At 31.5% G+C, this 20,704-nt stretch overlaps 1 protein-coding gene across 2 annotated transcripts in view; it reads left to right on the forward strand.

Moving 5' to 3' along the window:
• LOC136975848 (patched domain-containing protein 3-like) overlaps positions 1 to 17,871 on the forward strand; it is a 34,906-nt gene extending 17,035 nt beyond the window's left edge. Inside the window, exons 1-3 of one of the 2 annotated variants that reach the window (XM_067270992.1) lie at positions 13,301 to 13,587; positions 13,661 to 13,975; positions 16,150 to 17,871. In XM_067270992.1, the coding sequence (XP_067127093.1) occupies positions 13,386 to 13,587; positions 13,661 to 13,975; positions 16,150 to 17,393 (1,761 nt within the window). In that variant the 5' untranslated portion in view covers positions 13,301 to 13,385 and the 3' untranslated portion in view covers positions 17,394 to 17,871. Of the gene's footprint in view, positions 1 to 13,300; positions 13,588 to 13,660; positions 13,976 to 16,149 lie in introns of those variants that run through there. The other variant, XM_067270991.1, reaches the window with a different exon arrangement.
• Positions 17,872 to 20,704: the final 2,833 nt, after the last annotated feature.

The following is a 20,704-nucleotide window of genomic DNA, read 5'->3' on the forward strand; positions in this document are numbered from 1 at the left end:
TTTTTCATATAATGTAGGTCAAGGAATATTTTATTTTATTTTCTGGCAGCATATCCTTAAAAAACCCGAGTATACTAATTAATTTGGTCGGTTTGGAAAATTTCTGAAAAAACAAAGACATTATAAATTTATTATTCTACCAACGCGACTAATTGTTCGATATAAAGAAACATGAAGATTAAACAGTAAAATTCACGTTTATATGACGAATTTTAAAATACTTACGTTGGTGTCTTGAACAAATAGTAATTTCCTTTTTATAAATAATCGAACGTCATAAAAACGCTTTCTTAAAAGAATTTTAAAAACTTGGCGGTAAATTTACAAATAATTTTATGATAAAGGTTTTCGTTTGTTTTCCTGCCAAGAAAATTCAAGTTATGGTAATAAGTTTACAGAAATTTTCGCGTGTAAAACAGGATGCAATTTCCACTCGTGGACAGCATGCTAAAAATAAAAACTACTTTTACTTTTAGTCCATTTCTTACAGTTGTTTTATCACATAAGTGTTTTTTTATTTTACAAATTCTTAATATTAGAGTGTCGCCTTCTCAGTAATTATACGTGAGATGGTATACAATGAAAACTTCTTAAGCGATCACCTGCATTCAACCGAGCACCTGTCAAAACGAGCAAAAATTTCTGGCATGGAATAGTTTATACATAGAGTCTTCTTATAAGTTACCCGTGTTAAACGACCATCTGTGTAGCGAGACTGCGAGAATCAATTTTTTGTCCGAAACAACATCCAACAACTGTAACAAGCGACCACTTTTGCGAATATATCTAGTCTAATCTATTTTTCGAACCCACCCCGGAGCACTGCTCCCATTTTCGAAATTAGGTGCAGGTGTTAATTAAGTCGGTAAAAAGAAAGTGTGCATTATAATCGAGAAAATGCCAGTATTGCATCAATCTTTTAAATATTAGTATTAAATCTGTCTTATAAAATTACGATGACTCATGTAAATCGAGTTATCCGATAAGAATAAAATACAATGCTAATATAGCTGTATTGTTGAAAAAATTCGCGTAATTTTGCTTAGCAGAAATGGTCAAAAACTGCGCAAAATAAATACGGAAATGCGGTATTACAGCACCACCTGTATTGGACGACTACCTGTCTAAAAGACCACTTTTTGAAGGAACCGTGGGTGGTCGCCATAGACAGGTTTTACTGTATATATGATAATGAATCTTAATGCAGTAACTTCTAGCATCGTACCTGTGCTAATGCCACCGGGAGTGTCGTTTCTACTATGAAAGGTATGGAAGGCTTCATACCTCACATTTTTGCAGGTATGGAATTTCATACCTCAGAATATTGAATAAACTATTTATAATTTAATGCAAGGCACTGACTTATGAGAGTTTTAAAAGCTTAGGTTATTGAATAAAGGGTTTTGCTGTCGCAAAATTTCATACCTCAACTCTTAAAGAACCGATACCCCTGAATGTCTGGAACAATACATTAACGGTGTATATTATTTAGTTGTTTTAATATTATGACATCACGCGTGAGCGTTTTAGCGACAGAATGCAAACTAGGATGTAAATAAGGCTTCTAAGAGATGAATCTGATTGTAGATTATATTATAGAATAAAAATATTCTTTATTGTTAGATGTAAAACTTTTACTTTTAGATTAGATAATTTTAAAAAATAAATATTTTATAATCTTCTTAAATATATTAAAGTGTGGAAATGTTAATTGTTTTCAGAAAATATTTTCAAAAAAAAAGTATAGACATTTCCAAGTCAAAAACAGGTGTGTATCACTCCAACGTGATAAATCGACGGGAAAATTGCGTCAACACCGGCCTTCGGCCATCGCAATGCTTTGTTTTAACTGCATGTTTACTAGATTATGTGTTGAAATTGCATTTGGCTTGTATAATTTATGTGCAAATGTAATGAGAAAACTAGTTTATTTTTAAGTAGATGTTTTTGACAAAGAAAAATAACAAGAATTCAAGGGAATATTTAACTACTCACTTGATATATTTTAAATGTCTCAACTTAAATATTTAACTATTCAGTTAAGAAGTCTCTCGCCGACGAATTCACTCGCTGCGATTAAACGCTTTTTGTGATTACTTCGGTTAATAAAATCACTTGACGATTTGTCCGAGCGAGTACCGACAAACGTACTTTCATCGCTACTCGCTGTCGTAAGTTTAATCCCTGACTAGAAAACTGTGTCTGCGTAATCGTGTGCAGCGGTTATTCATATCGTAGAAAGTACAAGCTACATCATACTTAATGAATCGTCAAACGTCTGATGCTGAGAAACGTTCATTAAACAAACATCTACATAAAACCAACACATAATCTAGTACACACGAAGCACTAATACGGGGGCTGTGCTTTCCTCGTCGTTAGCAAGGCACGGAGAAAAAATCGAAATCTATAAAAGTAAATTAAAAGAGGGATGAACGCCAGGAATGCGGATGGATTAGCTTCGGCATGGAAATTCTAAATAAAAAACAATTTCTAGCCCGCACCTGCCCTTATATTTGGAGCCATTTTTGTATATTTACTTCATTTTTATTTTTATTTTATTATGTTATTTACATCGTTATTGTATTTGTTTAGTATATTTTGTTTTATATTATGATTTATTTCTTACATTATCTAGTATTTTGTTTTAAATTTATATGTAAAAGTGTTCGAAAAATTTATCGTTTAAATGTTAAGTTAAAACACGTTCGAATTTCGGTTGCATCTAAAGATGAATTATCGTATTGGTTAGAAAACGTTAATATTTATTTAATAAACGTTTCTCAGCATCAGGTGTTTGATGATTCATTAAGTATTTTAAAGTGCCGAGTGTGATATTTCGTTAGTATAAACTACATTTTCTAATAGCTGAAGTAGCTTGTGTCGAAATTAAAGTTGTAATATTTCCAGAAACCCACTTCAAATACGAAGGATGTGGGAAAGGATGATGACATTTTCTAAAATTTCTAATAAACAAAATCAATAATTATTTTTTTACGGAACTTTTCTGTTCTTTAAAAACTACGTTCATAGATTCTAAACTGAAAAATTATTTTCGAAATTTTAAATTATTACGAAGGTAAAAAAGTATTGTCTCATTTCTTAGTAGTATTTCCTTGAAAGAGAGCGAGTATGCTAATTAATTTGGCCGGTCTGGAAACGTCACAAATAATTCTAGAAGGACGCGAAAATGATAAATTAATTATTGCACGAAAGCAAGTATAAAAAATATTAATGTTAAACAGTAAAATTCGAGTTTTCGTAACGCTGAGAACTATAAAATACCTACATTCCTGTATTAAATGTAAAGAAGCATAGTAATTTCTCTTCTATAAATTACAGAACCTCATATAATCGCTTTTGTAAAATAATTTTTAAAACCTCGCGTTAAAGTTACAATTAATTTTGTGAGGTCAGATGACCCAGCGGTAAAAGTGGCAACGTACCGCACTGGGAGACCCGGGATCGATCCGGACCGGTCGAAAAATCTCCAGAAAACTTTTCGGCGTTAATCGACCGACCGGATATGTCGTTTCCCGTCTATCACGATCAGGCCACACCTCATTGTAAGCGTAGCTAAACCCATAATGGGTTTACTAAAAGTCTCCTTAGTGTTTACAGAACCGAAAGAATTTTTTAAAAATTGTTTTCATTTTCTTGCCAATAAAGTTTAGGTTCGGGTAAAAACTTCACATACACTTTAGCCTTGATCGCTTCGCTAGTAAGCCGTCCGCCGTAAGGAAAATTGCCGTATTCACACTGTTTCCATTTTTCGCCGCTGCGAAAGATTTTGGCGCTAGTTAACGGTGAAACTCACGCGTTCAGTGAATTGGTCGTTTTGTACTTTTGTGTGCAGATATAGCTATTTTATGAAATTGTGATAATTATATATAGGTATAGTTGTATATTGTTATATTTATTCGTGATTTATACACAGTTGACGGGACTTTCTCTTCAACAGCAGCTTGATATATAGATAAAAATACATTCATTGTGTAGTTTAAATAGTAAAGGAACATTATGCCTAAAAATTGTTGTGTGCCTTTTTGTACATCGTATGCTGGATGTAAAACTCCTGAAGGATTAAACGTTACATTTCATGAAATCCCATCGAACGAAGAACTGAGACAGAAGTGGTTAAATGTTATATCACGACAAGGAAATAAAAAAGGATCACCGTGGATACCAAGTAGCAGGTCAGTTGTGTGTAGCCTGCATTTTGTAGAAAGTGATTACAAAATCGGGTCTAAAAGGCGTGTTTTACATTCATCATCATGTCCCTCGCAGTTTCCAAACTATCCCCCACATAAGCGTCCTCAGACAGAAAAAACAAAGAGAACATCATTACAACGGAATTTAGAAGTACGTGCAAATCCACCACGGAAAAGGAATAAGCTTGTTGACCAGCAGGATCCTCAGCATGAAAGCACAACTGTAGACATTGAAGTAACTGGTGGGCCTGTTTATAACTATACTGATTTTGAGGAAGGAAGGAAGAGCAATATGGTAAATGCTGCATGCCAAACTAATAATGACCTGGAACTAATTGTTACAGAATATAAGAAAACTGTTAACAAACTAAAAGCTACACTTTGGAGAAAGAATGCAAAATTGGCAGATTTACAGGCGCAGCATGATAAAAATGCTCTAAAATTGAAGGCCTACGAAGAAGATAATCTGATTGAAGCAGTAGGAAAAATAGCAGCATTAGCTGAAACCGGGAACACTGGAGCAGTATTTCTTGTTGACCAGATTCTCAATTTTCATAAACGATGCCCCAAATGGAGTAATGATGTAATTCGTGAATGTATTTTATGGAAAGTTAGATCACCAAAAGGTTATGATCATGCTCGTGTTAGAAAGCTGCTTCGTTTGCCTTGTAAGTCAACTCTTGCAAAGTATGTAGGCCAAGCTTCAGGTGCAATTGGCATCACACCTTTAATAAAGCAAAGGTTATGTACTGAAAAAGAAAATTTTACATCTGAAGAAGAATGCTATGCTTCATTAATTATGGATGAAATGACTATTGATCAGAAGCTAGTTTATGATAAGCAGTTAGACAAAATATTTGGTTTTGTCGAAACAGGTGAACATGGAAAGGTTTGTGAACCTCAAAAAGCAGCCAATCGCATGTTGTGCTTTCTCCTCAGGGGACTTTCATCTTCTTATGCTATACCTGTTGGGTATTTTTTCACATTCTGTTTAAAAGGTACTGAATTGCTAAGGATGATGCTCGATGTTTTGTCAGAGGTAGAAAGCTTAGGTTTTTCAGTGATACGTATTGTTGCTGATAATCATCAAACAAATACAGCCATGTTCAAAGCTCTTGGAAATGGAGAACTTTTACATAAAATACCTCATCCATGTAACACCATTAGACCCCTCTTTCTGTCATTTGATCCAAATCATATAATTAAGAATTTGCGATCCATATTATTGGAAAGAAAGATGACAGATGGAAATGAATGTATTGATGGAGGTTACTATCTGAAGATTCTTTTGGATATACAGAAAAATATTCTAATTAAACCAGTGAGATTCCTAACACGTGCACATGTATTTCCAACTAATCTTGAAAAAATGAAAGTAAAGAGAGCAAGAGACATATTCTTACCTGTTGTTACTGGGACGCTTAAGTTTTTGAAAGACAACCCATTTTGTCACAAAGATGCCTCTCTTTTTTCTGGTTGTGGTGCAACAGTTATGCTCATGGAAAATATTCACAAGTGGTATGAGCTACAGGATATAAGTAACTGGAATGAACATCTGTTCTCCATACTGCCAAACAAAAGGCCATTTTCTGAAATTAATGATGAACGGCTCAATTGGCTGCAGTCAGATTTCCTTTCTTACATGGAATCAATGAAAAAAGGATGCAGTAATATGAAAATGCAATTTCTCACAAAAGAAACTTACAATGCTCTCTATCTGACAACACTCAGCATGGTTGATGTTGTAAAGTACTTGCTGAATACCGTCAAATTCAGATATGTTTTGACGAGGAGATTTAACAGTGATCCAATCGAGTCATTCTTTAGCTGCATTCGTCAGTTTAATGGAGGAAATGACAAATTAGATGCACGATCAGCATCTCTTACAACGCAAATGATTTTAAAAGTTGGTATCTTACAGGCTGCACAGAATGGAAATGCACCATGCTCTTCTTCCTCCTCAAAGTTGTTACCTGTTATGACAGAAACCAACTATAATGTTGAAGATAAAGTCTTTAAGTTGCATGATTCTTCTCTGTCTATTTTGCAAAAATTGCAATCTGTCACACAAGACTGCAGTGTTCCTTGTACAATTGAAAATGCTTCTCTGGCAGTCATCAGTGGTTACCTAATTAGAGTTCTTGAAGAGAAGGTTGCATGCTATGAGTGCCTTGAAATCCTCAACTATCCTGCAAGTAATGGAGCTCTTTTTGGCTTAATATCAAACCAAGATAGAGGACAGCTTCGTTATCCGAGACCAGCGTTTGTGGGAGTGATTAGAATCCTTACAGATTTTTTTGATGATGTGATGACATACACAAATCCTTGCCAGGCTGGTTTGAAAGTTAATCTGATAAAGGTCATTTTGCCATACTTAAAAAACTGCCCTGTACTGTGGTGTAAGGCTAACATTGATGGTGCACATTCAAATCACAATACTCGCATGTGCAATATTATAACAGCAAAGTTTGTTAGCCCTTTACTAACCAATTGGACTGGACAATTAAGTCAAACTGTAGAAAAAGTTCTCAGACTGTATCATAAGCCCACTTCTAGAAAAATATTAAAAATCTAATGTAATTAGATGTAAATATTAAGTCTAATTCATATTGTAAATTTCTGATGAGGAGGAAGCTAAGTACATGCAGTTTTCTGCATGTTTGTAAAATTCATTCAAAAACAGTGTACACTTTATTCAATAAATAAATTTTTTTTATGTAATAAACTTCTGCTTTTTCTATAAAGAATTTTATTTATATTCGAGATGTAAACTGAAGCAATGTTACTTTTACCATAGCTATACTTTTAATTTCAACTTTAAAACAATATATGTTGCTTTTGTTCACAATTCTACATACTTCTCCAATATTAATTATAATAAATTCTTACCTTCAATATCACCATATTTCCGCGAAAATTTTTCGAAACTTTTTTACTAATCTAAAAAAATGTGCTTATTTTTGCGAAAAAATAAGCAAATTTTTTCGAAAGGTTATATCGATATTTATTCGTTAGTCTTAATTAACAAAAGTAATAATTTTATAACATTTAATACACAGCATTTTAATAAATTATCATATATGGTCCGAAAATGTGAAATTTTTTATAGTAGACACTATAGGTAATCTAGTTTTGCTAAGTTTGCGTACTTTTCGAGTAAAAAAAAAAATATTTAAATTAACGATTAACTACTGGTATCTTTAAAAATCGAAAAGAGGTCATTAAATAGTATTAGTGTGAAAAAGTTTGTATTTTTCATGCCAATAATACTCGGTTATTATTTCTTCCTAAAAACATCTTATAAAAATAAAGGTGTGAAAAATACTGTATTATTATTTCGCTTTTTTCGAAGCATTCCCTTGCTTTTTTTCACGAATTAGGGAACATCGTTTGCAGCAGCTCATTTCTTGATTGTCAAAAGTTTTCATCATGCATTAATGAGAAAAATATTTAACGCAACGACGTCTCCAAACTCCTCTATACTGAAACGCTGATGATGGATAGTCACCGATCGTCAGCGCCACAAGCGGAGAAAATATCAACTAGCGTCTACCTTAGTGTTTACAGAACCGAAAGAATTTTTTAAAAATTGTTTTCATTTTCTTGCCAATAAAGTTTAGGTTCGGGTAAAAACTTCACATACACTTTAGTTTTCGCTTGGAGGAAAATAGCGGACAATTGTCTTATCGTTGGTAAGATCGGCGTTACGTCATAACGGCCGAACAAACTTTCGCGTGTAGAACACGAAAGAACTTCCACTTCGAAGATTTGCAATGTAAGTCAAACATCATTTATTAACTTTTTGTTAACGTTGCAAACTTTCCAGTGTTTAATCATTTATTACTTTATGGGCAATTTTCAGATAGAAAATACAATAGTTTATCTGAAATTGAAATCCACTTTTCTTCTTTGTTTTGTTGAAGTTAGTAAGCGCTTATCATCGGCCAGATGCTGTCAAAACACAACTATTTCCACTTTTAGTCGATTTGTTAGTCTCGTTTTATCATATCAGTGTGCTTTTTTCTTTATTTTGCAATTGTTTAATGATTCTGTCGGCTTATCAGTAATTAGATGTGAGACGGTATATTTGAATGTGTCCGGATTATGTCAATGTGCCTATAAAATTGAATAACTAATAATCAATTTGCTGCATCGTATGACAGATTTTATACAATACTTTGCCTTTATTGAAACACTTTAAGCAAATATTTAGAAAAATCTTCTTTATGGGGATTTCGTTCGTTCTTTAAATTTGATCAATTGATTTTAATGTAACTTTACCATTGCCCATTAACTGCTATAAGTAATGTAGAAGTGTTATAAAAAATTTTGGTGACAGACTTCGTTTTCCAGAGACAACGTTGTAGCTCGAGCGACATTTTTATCTTTCCTCCTACCTTTTTTTTCAGTGACACGATTGTCCTTTTTTTCTCTTTCACTCCAAACTGTTCACGAGGGTTTTTTCATTGAAACTGGTTACTACTGTTAGGTCATCTGTCGAACTATTCGATACTGGCCGAAAAGTAGCGTTTTTGTTTTGTTTCTTTCATTCTCTGTCGTAAAATTGCCGATCTCTTCTCGAAACAGGCGAAAAGTCTGTCCTTCTCCTTCGATGGTCGGGCCAAAGCGGGAAGTTCGACTTTTTCACTTAATACACCAGGTGACTTCCGTTTTATTGTTTTAGATCCATAATTGAAGTTTAGACTATTCACAAAAGTTATGCTATTTTTGAGTCTATCTTAATCCTTTTACATCACCACAGAAGTAACAGTTAACATAATTTTCTTTTTTAAGACAATACTTCTTAAAAACGAAGATAAAAAACAGGTAAAAAATCCACAATCTTGAGTATTCACGAAAAATTGTTTTAGATCGTTCTCGAAACAGACAATATCTATGTTCACTGATGAAATTGATCTCGACTTACATAAAATGGATTCAATAACACGAACAAAACACAGGAAGAAAGCAATCGATCTCGAATGATCGATGCTTGATTGTTGTCTCTTTCGTTCACGACGCTTACAGACTTGCCGACACAGAGAGGTATTTCGATATCTGCAATGCAGCCTGCAGTGCATAGATCACATCTGCGTATATCGTAGGCAAGTGCAACGATCGTCGCCCGAGCTCGGAAAGTAGAAGGATCGCCTCTTCATTTCTGATTCTGCTTCAATATTATCGCCATTAAAAAAAGTCGCGAAATATCATACTTACTTAGCTGGTAATTATGTTTTAGCTGTAAATTTATTCGAATTAATATTGGGTTTTATTTTGATGATACAAGTAGTAGTGGTTTGAGTAGCACTGATCACAAAATTAATTTCATGAGACATACTGATCACAAATTTAAATTAATTATTAAATGTTTTTATAAATTTGAATTAAATTGATTTTTTTTAACAATAAGGTAAAGTTTCTGTATTAATTATTAAATGGATAAAAATTTATTGAGTAAGTTAAAATGATTCAATTTTTGTAGGCTGGTAACTAAATTTCTTTTTAAAATATATCAACTAGATATATACTTGCAATTCATCGTGTTGAAACTTCTAATGAAAAATTACTTTTTATTTTTACTTAAATTTAAAAATATCGCGGTTGAGAATATTTGCTATACTAATATTTCAGTAAATTTAAAACATGACAATTTGAAATAATATTTTATTATTAGAAAATAAGTTGCACCGGTAATTTTTAAAATAAAAATTTGTCGAGTAAATTAAAACACAACAATTTGAAATAATGTTATAACAAAAAGACAAAGTTTAATATATTCTTTCTAATTATTAATTTGCAATAATAAATTTTACAATTTGTTCTAATATAAAAAGTAAATTAAAACAGAACAACTTGAAATAATAATATAACAGTAAGGCAAAGTTTAATATATTCTTTCTAATTATTAAATTAATTTGCATTAATAATTTTTACAATTTGTTCTAATACGGAAATAGTTCAATATAATAATTATTTAAATTATATTTCTTACTTATTTATTAAATACCTATACAATGTATTCATTTTGAAAATAGCTATTTTTGTTTAAGAATTGTTCGTAAGATAGAATATTGCAAAAAGAACATTTCTTTTTAAAATATTTGTGGTAATAACAATTTTTTAAAATATTATCCAATCTTAGACATCCAAAGAAGTTCGATGTCTAAATAATTGTAGTTGCATTAAGAGAATAAAAATTTCTATCTGCCCATTTTTTGCCAATATTTGAGGATTTAGGTACTCCCAACTTTTCAATGTCAAATGATGGAACTTTTTATGTTATATATTGTTTCGGTTAAGTTTAAAAAATTAAATTTGCCCTCTCTTGTATTATATCGTACTTTTTATATAAATTAAATAAAATTTCATATACCTTACTATGAAAATTCCCAACATCCAAAATTATATTTTTTTGTATAATAAATACAGCTCATGAAATTCACAAAATTAATTTTTCGAGTAAGATTACAAATTATTATTTAATTTAATTAATAAATTTTTATAATTTAAGTACATTTCGAGTAAATCAAGATCACAAATAATTTTTCAGGATATAAATAATTTGTCGTGTAATAGTTTTATTATCAATACTGAAATTAATTTTCTTGATTGATATTCGGGTACACAAAATAATATAACATTGAAATTATTTTGAAAAGGTTTTTAGGTTACAGTTTATTTAAGTGTTTCCACTGTTTTCTTCAGTTTATCTAAAGTAAGACATATTTCTGCATGTAAGTGCAGGAATAAAGTTTCCCGACGGCTGATGATAATTCTCGATTTAATTTTTGATATTTTGGAACTCGTCAATAAATTGTTGGTCAGGTTTTTGGTAACCAGAAACAAAATTCCAGTTTAAGTAATCTTGTAATTTGCTTAAAGTTGTGGTTTTTAATTTTTGGTATTTTAAAACCTAACTTGGTATTTTATATCTAACTTATGTATGAAGAGGATAATAAAATTATCTGAAAGAGGTTGGAATTTGGCAACTTTATTCCAATTAAATTTTAAGTAAATTAATTTTTCAAGAGAAATCTTGATCACAAAATTAACTTTAGATGTCCATTAAATTAAGATTACAAATAATTTGTGGTGTTTAATTTTTTTTTCAGGTTATAAATTGTTTTCAGTTCAGAAATTTCTCGGGTAAATTACAATTATAAATAATTCTATTCTCAAAAAACTACTAAAAACGTACTAAAAGCATAATTTTTATTCTTGTTTCTAAATTTAATTATTAATAGATACGAACCAACCCTTGACACAAATTACAACAACAAATCGTAAAAAATTATTTAAAAAATCACAAATTGATTGCATATAGGTATACAACAAAAGAAAACCAATTGTATAATTACTAAAAATTATAAATTTAAAATGTCTGTTTATTTGATATACATTGCCAATGAGAGGATTGTTGCTGCTCTTTTTCAAATAACTTTTCAACTGTGGGGTTCTAAATTAGTCAAGTCGAGTCGCAGAGCGGTGAGATAATCAAAAGTCGGTTTCTAAATTTATTTTTTATCATTCTCATAGTTGAAAACCTCACTTCATATAAATATTTTTGTTGCGAAAAGGACTAACCTTTTCATCGCTGTCTTGTATAGAGATGGATATTCACTTTTCGTTTGACCCAAAATTTATCTATAGACATTGTTACAAACCTAATTTTTAACATAACATCTGAACTAATTTCAAAGACAAACTCGTATTCTCTGTTACTGATGTCATATAATATGAAAGGGTTTCTTATCCACAAATTCCTTTTACGTGTGGTTTATTTCAGATATTAAATATTTTTCGAAACTATTAATTAAGGATTGTAATGATTATACAATATTTAATTTTAATAAATATATATCTTGCTTCGAAGTAACAAACTCAGAATAATTATTTTTCTCGATTAAATACAATTAAAATGACTAACAGATTTTTGGTGTTTAATTAATTACATAGAGATTTAAATAAATCAGTAGAAAAATTCTAATTACATTCAAAACAATAAACCTGTATATAATAAACATAAATTTAAAAATTTAAGTATTAAAAAATTACTGATTAAAACATTTTTTAAACTAACATATCCTTCGCTTATTTTTTCTTGTAAATTATCGATTATTATTGTGCAATCCTTATCATTAATTTCATTTGCTTTATGAATCTCTCCACTTGTTACTTTCCCTGTTAATAATAATGTTCCAAGATTAGTGGATTTCTCTTTCCGAGGTATTATTGATTCTTTTGTTTTGCTTTTTATGTAGATATGTTCGTAGAGTTGTCTTTTAAAATTCCAGTTCGATGAAAAATTTTACACCCAAATTCATGGTATGTTGACTCTTCTTAAATGCATTACAAATGAAATTTCTAATTACAGATCATTGCATAATGAAACCAGACATTGTCAGAAGAAAATTATCAACAATTTTTAAACGTTTAGGAACGGCGATAGGAAAACATCCGTATATTTTTATAATCATTCCTGTATTATTATCAATTGCTTCAATAACTGGAATTTTTCAACTAAATTACAAGAGAAATCTAATTGACAGTTTTAAAGCCGATAGCGGAAAATTTTTTTCTACGCAGCGATTTATTGAAAAGGCGTGGAAATCCGCATCAGTTTCCGATGAAATTAGATTTTCTGATGTTCCAAATGGAATTATATTATACTTTCTAAAAGAAAACGGAGGAAATATGTTAGAAAGAGAAATTCTTCAAGAATTAAAAGTAGCTGATTTAATAGTTAAAAATTGCACCATACAAATGTTCAATCGAACTATTGCGTACGCTGATATTTGCGTAAAAGCGCATAACAAATGCTACGAAAACGCATTTTTCGAAATAATGTCCGATGCGGAAAACGTGTTAAACGGGAGGAGAAAGTTCAAATATCCTGTAGACATAGACAACTTGACCTATTCTTATCGCTCGTATGTCTTGAATCTGGGAGGCGTTACAACCGACGGAAATGATTACGTCAAAAGTGTTAACGCCGTCCGAATGTTGTACTTAGTTGATAGAACTGACGAAGAAAAGGCCCCATTCATTAATAACTGGACAGCAGAAGTTTATCGACTAATACGAAATTATAAGTTTCAGAATATCAGAGCATTAAAAAGTGCGTATTCGTCTACAGAAGAAAATACTAAACTACTTCTGTACAATTTAAGAGATATGATAGGAGCCTTAGTAGCATTTACGTGTATTTTCTCGATGTCGACACTCATGAGTCACAATTTGATAAGAAGCAAACCTTGGATGGGAGTAGCCAGTGTTTTGTCTGCGGGCATGGCAATCGTTACTTCCTTTGGACTAATGGGATATTGCGGAGTGGAAAACACTTACTGTAATATTTGTATACCGTTCTTAGTGCTAGGTAGGTTTTTTTATTATTAAATATCATATTATAATAAACAAATGTATGATAAGAGTGCTTTGTTATCTTTTAGTTACTGAAGTGGATGACAGTTTCGTGCTGATTGCGAATTGGAGAATTACCGATCCCGAAGAGCCCGTAGAAAAGCGAATGGCAGACACGTTTGCTGCAGCCGGTGTTTCAATCACCTTAACGTCAATCACCAATTTGTTTTCGTATTGCATCGGAATGACTACATCAATTGTTGCTGTGAAGATCTTTTGCACTTACTCCGCAACCTGCATATTTTTCACTTATGTATTTCAAATAACGTTCTTTGCCGGATGTATGGCGTTAAGCGGGTACCGAGAAGAAAAAGGTCTTTATCCATTTACATTCAAGTCGTATGGTAACTTTAAATGTTTTTATTATTTTATTGTATAATTCCGTGTTCCGCAACTAATATTTGTTTTCCGAAAATTTGACAAGTATTCACACTAGCAAATGTTAATGCTGGTGTAATTTCTTGTTATTATTATTTCTAACTTGTATTTTGCCACAATAGAATGATTTAGCTGTTTCACAATTTTTCCATGCAACGTATTTAGTTTGGATATGACTTTATGGAACACACCTTACATACAGTATTACTGAATATACTTGTTATTGTTTAAAATACTTAAGTTTGGCATAGCGCTCAGTGTTACTTGAATGTTAGTTTCAAGCGAATGATGGTTTTAAATTGAAATTTTATGATATATGCACTCAATACATCTACCTGCGACAGGCCTATAATTTAATCGTGAACATCCTTTAAGACATTCAAGTGATGTCCGTGGTGTACACAGCAAGATTAATCATATCTTTATTTACAGAAAAAATGTATATATATATCGGCTAATAACAAATAAAACATTTTAGATTCAAAATTTCCTTATCAAAGTTTTAAAATATTTTATTTAAAAGTAATATTTTAATATTTTACACGTATTTTTCGAATGTTTTACTTATTTCACTTGAATCGTTGTCATATATGTCTAGTAAGTTATTTGATTGACTTTTTCAGTTTGCTCTGAGACTACAAAATTTTTGGTTTCGTTGAAATATTCTGTTGCGCCACACGGCCCAATTTAGAAATTTTAATTTAAAGAGTTAAATAAATAGAATTAACGTACAGTACATAGTGCACGGCTGTTTATAAGCTTATTGACGTATGTACAGTTCTTCTACAGCAAATGTGAGAATATCAGGGCAGAGGGTCGGTACCCTAATGGCCAATTACACGTCGAGTTGTTAAAACTCGTTCACTTTGTCTTTTGGATGGTGTAAATCGAGTGGCAAGGGGGTTGAGCAAGTCGACAGGTGTCCCTGTTTCCGGAGTGACCGGAGACAGGTTTAACAAAATAACAAAGTATTGATTGAATAACTAATTCTAGATTACAGGACGCTATGTAAGTTCTAAGGTTAAATGCGATTATGAGCTATATCATTTTCACAAAGTTGGCGACTAATATGTAAGCTATGTTGCATGCCTAATCTGCGTATCGGAGAGAGAGTTTGTAAAGCTTAGCTCCGAAATACCTCCAAGGACGAATATGGAGAGCAGTATGAGACTATCGTGCGTGCATGGAAGCTGTAAGATTCCTCGATGTCTTCTACGGATGTCTTCCCCTAGGGATTTGTTGTATGGAGGTTCGGAGTCGAGGTGGCACTATCATAAAATACAGTAGAGACTCGTTAATCGAAACCCCGGTAATCGGAATCGCCGGTAATCGGCACGATTTTCAGTCGGACTGTGTCGTGCTGAATCGAACGTTTTTGATACTAAATTTACTTCTAAAGTATAATTTTCATGTTTTTATATTCTTCAATATAATTATTTTGTTTGTACAAAATGCAGAAATAATTTTTAACGATACGATAGCCTCGATTATTATTATAAAAATTTTCGTTAGGCTTAAAATCGACGAAAATTCAACACGAAGCGACACGCAACGGAGAAATATTTGAACATCGGACAGGTTAATATATTTATTCGTACATAATCGGTAATCGGAACAAATCACTAATCTGAACAACTGCAGTCCCCAATTGATTCCGATTTTCGGTTCTCTACTGTATAACTTTCAGTTCAATCGCCCCGAGCTTCTGGTATCTCTCGCTTTTATATATCATTGTCGTGGGAAAAGGGTCACGTGATCGTCTGTTGTTGCCAATAACGGTGAATTCTTGACAGCTAAGTGTCAACTTTTCCACTGACTTGTTATGACAACTGGAGACCTCTCATCCGATTCTTTGTTTTTTCTATCGGGGATGTTCACATTTCGAAAAAAAGTTTAACATTAATATTTATGAACTTCTTAACAATCCGCGGGTTCACACAAAGAAGTGAACACAAGAAACACTTTTGTTTTTGAATTTTTAAATATTTTTCTGGAAATATCATTCTTAAATATTCGAACTTTAACTAAATAAGATTGTGACATATTTTGCAATTGTTCTGAATTTATAAGTTTAAATGTTTTAAATTAATCTATAATAATTATAAAAGAAATGAAATTTTAAAAATTAATTAATTTCCAGCACAGAGAAGAGAAGATTGTCAAATCATTCCAGAAAACGAACACATGTTCATGAGAATAATCAGGGATAAATTCGGAAACTTCATTTACCGTACACCAACGAAAGTAATTGTGATGATTCTGTATTTAATCAACTTGGGATTTGGAAGTTACGGAGTGTATTTTTTAGAGCAAGGATTGGATTTTCAAAACATGTATCCCTCCGGTTCAGAAACATACGAAAGTACTTCGGTACGTTACAAATACTTCACTGAATATTCATTTTCTCTTCACATTATTATTAATAAGACAATGGATTATTCAGAAGAAAGGGTTCAGGAATCGGTGGAAGATCTTCTCAGAAGATTTGAGTCTCATCCTCACGTCGCCGATTCACGTTTGACTGTTTCTTGGCTAAAATATTACAAAAAATTCCAAAAAAATCGAATCGCTAAATATTCTTTAAAAGGCTACAACATGTCGAATAAAAACGATTTCGTTGAAGGACTTCGAGAAGTTTTCCTGCGATTTAAAGCAGCCGAGCAATTTTCAAACGATTTGGTATTCAGCCCAAATGGCTCGGAAATTACTTGCAGCCGATTCTTTGTTGTGGCGAAAAGAATATCTAACAGAAAAACTGAGATTGCGACTATGAATGAGTTTTTGAAAATTGCAGATGAAGCACCTTTCCCTGTTCTTATTTATAGTATAGTGGCAAATATCATAGAACAGGGCATAATTATCGACGGTATAGCTAAACAACTGTTTTGGATCACTGGGTTATTGATCGCGATTGTATTTTTCAGTGTGATACCCAATATCTTGTGTTCTCTTGTTGTGGCAGTTTGTGTTGTTTCTACCACGATAGAAACATTGGGTTTCATGAGCATGTGGGGAGTGAACTTAGATATGATATCCTTGACCAGTTTGATTCTGTGCGTCGGATTTTGCGTCAATTACCCGGCTCATATGGCGTACGCCTTTGTGACGTCAACCTGCAAAACTTCAAAAGAGAAGATGAAAGATTCGTTGTATCATGTTGGGTTTCCCATAATTCAAGGAACTCTATCTACTATTTTGGGAATACTTTTTATATATAAAGAATCGTACGCATTACTTTCATTTCTGAAAGTTGTTTGTTTAATTACAATAGAAACCGCCTTTCACGCTTATGTTTTTTACCCCAGTCGTTCTTTCTTTGTTATTTACCTGCCCGTGTTTGCGAGTAAAGAAAAATGCCAGAGGCGTAATGATGACATTAATTGAATTAAATGTGAATCAGCAATAATACTTAATAGACTTAATGTTTTGACAGTTTCTTCATCGTTAAGATCAAACCGCCGAACCTAATGAAGTAAAATTTGGTACACAGCTAGCGTACGTCATGAAAATGCACACTAAAAATTGGTTTTTGGAAATTTCCCCGCGGGAGGAGAGGGAGAGGATGAAGTCTTAACCTAAAGAACGGCTTATACTCTGCTATTTCAGATGCGGTTTTTGCAGAAAATCAAACATATTTTTAGACCATGTAAAAATTCTTAAATTAGTCTCGGAAGAAAGAGACCTAGTTCTTACACCCGATGGAAACGGGTAAGATGGGCAATAATCTAATAATCTTAATCATCGCTTTCGTTACTTTTTGTGCGAGCAACGCCGGGCTCTTCTGCTAGTTTTGTATATCTTAAAACGCTTTCATCCTTTAAAAATATTCACGAAAGCTTAAAATAAAGTTATTTAAAGTTAACAGTTATATTTTTACCTTCAAATAATCTTAAGTATCGTTCTCACGTTGAATTGCTTAACACTTTCTAGTACTGGTTTCATTTTACCTGATTGTTGACATACTTTGTGATACATTAAATACCAAAAACCTTCTTGTAATGATACAATAATTTTCAATATCTGTTTGACGTTTCCTTAAGTACGTTTAGGGTCAAAATTCGTGACATAACAAACTTATTCACTTGATTGTGATTTTTCGTAATGCTTAGAATCACACTTAACTGTTAATAAAAGATTAAATTAATTTAAACAACTCTGAAATTGTTTTAATAATAGGAAATAACTCTAACTTGTTAAGCATGTTAAAAAATATTCTTAGGTTTTTTTAAGTGAGGTACGTGACTTTAATCTAATCACCTATATTTAGAAAGTGGGTCGAAAATCATCAATGCAGATTCTCATATGTATCAACAATATTGTTAAAAATATTTAAATTGTCAATAAATTGTCTGTATTAATTGTATGTTAAATATTTTATGCAATTTTTAACACATTAAAGTATATATGGTTTTTCTTATTTCCTGGTACAAATTTCTAAGACATATTTCTTAGAAAAAAGTCAAATAAAACTATTCAGTCACATTTATCGAATAAAGCTTTTCTTTTGGAGTTAGACGTCATTTCAGAATAAATGTAGAGAAATGCAGGTTTAAATGTTTTATTTAAGTTGAAAATATTTAAAGAAAAGCAGTAAGTAGATTCATATTAAACTTTTGTCTTTTACAAACATTGCAAAGTACAAAAGATTAAGATGAATGGACATACTTGGCACTGTATCTGTGAAGCATGTTGTGTACTTGCATATTATCTATACTATCTATCTATATATAGTAGACCAGAATAATTATATTATATTAAGTTACATAATACGAGGTTACCGATGAAAACGAAATATGTTTGAAGTGATTTTTGAGGGTGCCAAGTTTGAATACTTTGTACGTTATTCGGAAATTTCATTTGTTAGCAGATTACTGTCTAATATTCGGCTATAAATGGTACAGTTTATTTTTAAAAAAGTTAAAATCACGATGTAGGTATGGTTTACAGGCTGTATGTGAGAAGCTATACGGTAAAAAAAAGATCTTTGTGAGAGAGAAAGGCGAAAATACGGGATGAAAAAGCATGATGTATTGCAGGTTCTTGCAGTTGGAATGCGGAGCCCTAACTAGTAGTTTGAAATTAAACCCTTGAAGTATTTAAAACAGGGAATGCGATCAAATTGTTTTAAGAGATCAGAAAGATTAGGAAGACCAAGGCGAACTCTTGCCACATCGTGGTTGTCAGTAAAGAGTAAATTGCAGAATTTGTGTATCAGAAAATAAACTTTATCTAATTCAGATTGTATTTTTTGAAGCAGATAAGGGGCAGCCATGGCCCACACGGGTAAACAGTATACAACAACAATAACATATTAATATCGTACATATGAAATTGGTTTATATTATATTTTAAAATAAAAGTACCTTATTAAAAAAAAGTTGTATGTATATTTTACACTGGCTATGAAATTTTCTACGCATCATATATTATATATAATTTTGTAAATATTACTGAGAAAATTGATAGAATTTATTTGTACTAAATTTTCCGTACCTGATTATTGCCTCGAAGTATTCTTGATTATTTTCAGACTGAGAGTTTAGAGAAATTCCTAGTATCATGTCTGCTTAAAAATAAATATACCTTTTTATAATGTTTCAATAAATATTTTAAAATAAAGATGAATACCTCCAACTATGTCCATAGAGCAATATGTCATGCATTTCACGACATCAAAAATTTTATTTTTCTGCAGTTTTTTTCAGTTTCTCGACTAACAAGTTTGAATGATTCATAAACACAATTTGATAATTTTTGATATACTAAAGTTGAAAATACGGAGCGTAATATCTTCTCCTCTTTCTCCAGATATCGTCAGGACTTCATATAATTAAATATACAAAATTTTAAACAACGTCATTTAACTAAATATAAAATAATGCATTACCTGTACAGAAGAATATTTTTTTCCCGAAATATGGAATAAAGAAATCGTAAAAAGGTCCCTTACTAATGCTTTTTAGCATTTCCTAAAAAAGGCAAATTTTCATTTATAATGAACATATTACGTAATTATATATTTTTTATTACTTTTGCAGATTTCGGATGTATGAGACAAATTAATTTATAGTCCAATACGTTGATATACACAACTTTCTCTTTTGGAAATAGTGTAGAGAGTCCAACATTCATATTTAGAATGTCTTCAAAAAGACTAAAAAATAATTTGTACATTTATAATAATCGAATTTTTCAATAAGATGAAATAACTTACCTATGACCAAAGACGATTGGTAGTGCCGTATGTCACGATGAAATAAAACATTCCACAAAATTGTTAAAACGATTATAGATGGTAGTTTATTTACTTTCGTACCCTGAGCATTTTTTTTCTTTACTAGTAGATTCATATCTGTTTAAAAAATAGAAGAAAATACCAACTTTGCATCGCGTGTTATAAAATTATTTTTCTTTATTATATTTTATGCTTACAAACAACAAATACATTGTACATGCTGAACCACAGAACATAGTTTGGTTCTCCTTGTAAGCATTGTCAAAAAAAGTAAATTTCGAAATGTACTGAATGTTCCAAAACTTGTAAAAAATACCCTAATTTGATTTTTCTTTTCTTCTATGCTGGAACAGCCATAAATAGTTGTGGAATATTTATAGAAAATTCCAATTCTATACAAAAATGCTTTATATGATAAATAGCAAAATTCACAGTAGTACAGGAATAAATTAATTGAAAC

The sequence above is a fragment of the Centruroides vittatus genome, unplaced genomic scaffold (assembly GCF_030686945.1).
Source record: "Centruroides vittatus isolate TY-2023 unplaced genomic scaffold, ASM3068694v2 contig_390, whole genome shotgun sequence".
Lineage (NCBI taxonomy): Eukaryota > Metazoa > Arthropoda > Arachnida > Scorpiones > Buthidae > Centruroides > Centruroides vittatus.